This window comes from Lactuca serriola, chromosome 9 (genome assembly GCF_051521515.1).
Source record: "Lactuca serriola cultivar US96UC23 chromosome 9, Lser_US96UC23_V15, whole genome shotgun sequence".
NCBI lineage: Eukaryota > Viridiplantae > Streptophyta > Magnoliopsida > Asterales > Asteraceae > Lactuca > Lactuca serriola.
In genome coordinates, this window is record NC_136416.1 from 44,931,358 (window position 1) to 44,935,309 (window position 3,952).

Consider the following 3,952-nt stretch of genomic DNA (forward strand, 5'->3'; position numbering starts at 1 on the left):
CAACCCTCTCCCCCCCCCTTTTGCGGACCCAATGCTTTGATCAAGGAAAGCTTAGGTTTAGGTAAGCCTTTATTATGAAAATGAGACAGCCCTAATTAAAAATAAAAGAGTCGAATAAGAAATAAGAAATGGATGAAAAGAAGATACAAATGTCTATAAATATGCTAAACAGTTAAAAGAGATGAAGTTAGACAAAATGACTAACCGTGTAATTTTTTTTTTAATCCATAAATATCTTCTATGTAAGATAAAAAGAAAAAATAAATAAATAAATACAATTGATACTTTTTGTAAACCATAATACCCATTTATATTATTGGTTCTTTAAAATAACGTTGAAGTATCATTTTAACGAATTATTAAAATGAACAAAAACAAAGACTAAATAATATAATTAAAATTACATCTTTATATTACTATACTATTATGAATTACAAAGACTGTTAGTTAAATCCGAACAAGTCATTGGCGAAAAGACTTGACCCGATTTTTTGAATTACAACGATTGAACGGAAAGAAAATACAAACGCTCACGCGTAATCAAATATGGATATATATTTTTTTTTTCAAAAATGTATACACTATTAGATGTATCATGTATGTAATACCAACTAACATCGCAATGTCATTTTATGACTATAAGACGTTTGAGTATCAGATCAAATTTCTTGATCTTTCAAAATGAAAGTTATTTCTAATTTGAACGTAATTTCGAATTTTCTAGTTGTCTATCTTTCTCACCATTTGATCAACACATGTTGACAAACAAATCACAAGCCAATAACTCCAGATAATCTCATGCCTAACGTACGGTTGCAATCAAACTCTTGTTTAACCAAATTCATGAATCAATTTCATAAAGGAAGTTTATATGCATCTTACCATCTATAAGTTTGAAACATATGCTGAAATAAAAACTAACTACGAGCACATTTCAAAGGGGAAATCACCAAAGATATTGCTTCCAATGATATTATCTATCTCATAGCCATGGGTACTGCATGTAGACGAATATACCTCTGAAGATATCATGTCCTCATGGTCTAGCCCGGATGACATCATAGACATAGGTTCTGATGGAACTTGTGTGGTCAAATCCCATGGAAGGTAATTATCGGATGAAGAAGCTTCGTTGTGCCTGAAAACTAAAGATGGAAAACCCTCCTTTGGATCTTGTTTTGCTGAGGGGAAACAAGAGTCGACTTGTTTGTTGTTATTAAGTCCCGTTCCTTCAAAACTAAGAACGAATGATTTATCCTTATGGTCTGGAGAATCCAAAATGATTAAAGGGGATCTTAGCAAGTTGTTGCAAGTATGGTGTCCACTGTAGGTTATCTTATACTGTGGTGGCTCATCTTCAGTCATTTGAACTTGTTTGGTTGCGCGGCACCCTTGGTCGGTTTTGTGTGTGCACCTATAATAGTTCCTGCATATTAGCAAAACATATGTCAGCAAAATGTTTTCCAATATCTCTTAAATGTATAGTATACTACCCTAACTATATATTGTGGTTTACATTCGATGAAGTAAATGTTACACATTCTGAATTAACCATTGTAACCGTAGGTGGATCTTTTTTAACTTGTTAGTAAAATCTAAGAAATACAAAAGTGGTCATAGGTTAACCAGTTGTGTTATACAAGACTTCATCTCAATATATAATTAAACTCATTTGTCTTCAATTAACCTACTTAATTAATAAGTAAACGTAATATTTTATATCGAACTAAAATATTTTGTCTTTAATCGACTTAGCTGGCGATTCTGACGAACTTTAGAATCTGTAAAGGTATCATTAATAGGATAGTAAGGTTGAAAAACTTATCCATACAATAAGATCTAATAAGTTATTGAAATATTGAAATCTAGAAGATTTTAATTACCTTTGATGTTTAGCGTTGAGGATGACTTTTTGACCATATTTTCTCCAAGCATGCCCATCATCAATCAACCTCGGAGTTATCTTTATAGATGTCCATGAATCTTTTCTGCATATGCCCAATTAAAGAAAGTACTTTTTTAGCAACTCGATATGCATATACATACACATACAAAGGGGGTGTCTTTATAAAAATATAAACTTGTTTTTTTTTCATAGGGTACTATTTTAATTTATCTATTTTGGATGAAGATAAGTAATCTCGTACAATCAACATCATTTGCACATAAAGCTTACTTTTACCTAGTCATTTCCATTATCAGTGATAAATCATTGCAATAAAGTACAAGCATACCTCCTTTTGTAACACCCCCTTTTAACTTTCAATGGTGTTAGGGTCTTGGTACTTTCGCCGTAATTTTCTGACTTTTGGTCATCCCAACTGCCCGGAGATCTAATATCACCAATCGGCATATCAGGAACTTCTTCAAAGCTAGAAGAGTTCAAGATCGAAAGGGTGTTATCAAACATTCCCAAGATCTCCCCCACCACATCATCAACTGAGTTGATGTCAGGCTCAGTCTTTTCCGATCGTCGGAGCATCTCCCGGAGCTTACTGGTTAAGTGTTGACCTTGTGTGAGTTTTTGAATGGCTTTGATCCGGTTGCTTGGTAAACTCTCTGGCCAACAGGAACTCTCCATACAATATTTGTTGTGAGATCTGTTCGCGAGAAGTACGACTCTAGAGCTCACCTCCCAATAATATAACAAACGGAAATAGTGTATTCTATTACTTTAAATAAAAATTAAAATTAACAAATGGCCAAGTGGTTCCAAGGAAATACTAAAAACTTTTAGGAGATTAATATCCACGACCACGCGCCATGCGACCGTATTCTACTTGAGAAGAACGCCATTTCTTCTAACACGCGCATACGAGAGGATGGGTAAAAGATAAGTGACGTTTCGCCATGTTCATCTTGTGACGCTTGCATGGCCACCGTATGGCTCCCTGGAAGCCTTGTGGAAGGCGCATAGCTAATAAAGAACACCAAATTTTAAAAATAATGCATGTGGTTATTCTAAATCCATAGATTGCATAGTTTATTTTTAATTTATGTCTAAAAATTTATATTGATGATAAAAAAAAAAAAAATAAAAAATAAAAAAAAAAAAAGTCAATACATATCGGCGGAAAGCAAACGGGCAATAAGCTGCGTCATTAGTTTTTTCTAGATGACAAAATAATTATTTTGAAAACAACATCTGTGGCAGGGGCAGTTCTAGTATAGGGCACATAGTGGCTCGTGCAACCCCTGACTTTTCCGTCCGTAGTGTAAAAAATTTGAAATTTTTTGAATTTTTTTCTACTACTGTGCAACTCCTGACTTTCTCGTTCTAAACCTACATTGAATCATGTGTCCGCCCCTAATCTATGGATCTAGGAGATATAACATTAGAATGCATGACAAGTTAGACTCTGGTAAGGAGCTCCACCGCTTCTGGTGCGAGGAAACCAAAGGTCACAAATGCAAAAAGTATAAACACATGTTAATTTTTGTATACATGCATTCTCGTGCTTTGCCACTTTGCACGCAATGACTTTCAAAGCGGTATGTCCTGCTGTGAAACCCCCCCTTCCTCAAACCGGTGAGAGGAGAGACCCCAGTAAGATCCATACAAGCGTACTTCCCTCCTACCCATCCAAAAAACAAAATGTCAATCGACCTGAGTGTAGATCTTCCATCCAGCTGATCCGTCAAAAAGTTCACTAGTGCTTCTTTCTTTACAGAAATATCAGCATGCCGACAAGGATCAAAGAGAACATCCCTAACCACATTATATGGGTACTTGAAACCAGGGAGCACTCTACAATGAACCGCATGTTCTCCAAAAGTGTCCAAACATGCCTTGCGGCAAACTGGGCATATCTCGTCAATCGGGAATAGAGGAATCATGAGGCGATAATGAAGGATGATTCGGTACTCCACATGAGACATATGATTGTCGAGGCCATCAATAGGGATAGTTAGCAAAAATTCCTAAGCATGAGGTGCCCGAAGACACTCAAAA

General features: G+C 35.4%; 1 protein-coding gene across 1 annotated transcript; it reads right to left on the reverse strand.

Moving 5' to 3' along the window:
* Window positions 1-827: 827 nt before the first annotated feature.
* Window positions 828-2,652, reverse strand: LOC145074490 (putative WRKY transcription factor 70). The gene is made up of 3 exons (XM_079020857.1): window positions 2,235-2,652; window positions 1,884-1,988; window positions 828-1,426 (listed from the first exon to the last, which is right to left on the reverse strand). Exons 1-3 carry the CDS (start codon window positions 2,579-2,581, stop codon window positions 922-924), a joined length of 957 nt encoding a protein of 318 aa, XP_078876983.1. The 5' UTR covers window positions 2,582-2,652; the 3' UTR covers window positions 828-921.
* Between the last annotated feature and the right edge of the window lie 1,300 nt (window positions 2,653-3,952).

What these genes read in the sequence shown, in the direction of transcription:
- LOC145074490 (XM_079020857.1), bottom strand. Translation starts at nt 2,581, where the DNA reads ATGGAGAGTTCCTGTTGGCCAGAGAGTTTACCAAGCAACCGGATCAAA. An exon ending in AGGGGGTGTTACAAAAGGAG is followed by an intron (nt 1,989 to 2,234) that starts GTATGCTTGTAC and finishes GGGCATATGCAG; the next exon opens with AAAAGATTCATGGACATCTA. An exon ending in CTCAACGCTAAACATCAAAG is followed by an intron (nt 1,427 to 1,883) that starts GTAATTAAAATC and finishes GCTAATATGCAG; the next exon opens with GAACTATTATAGGTGCACAC.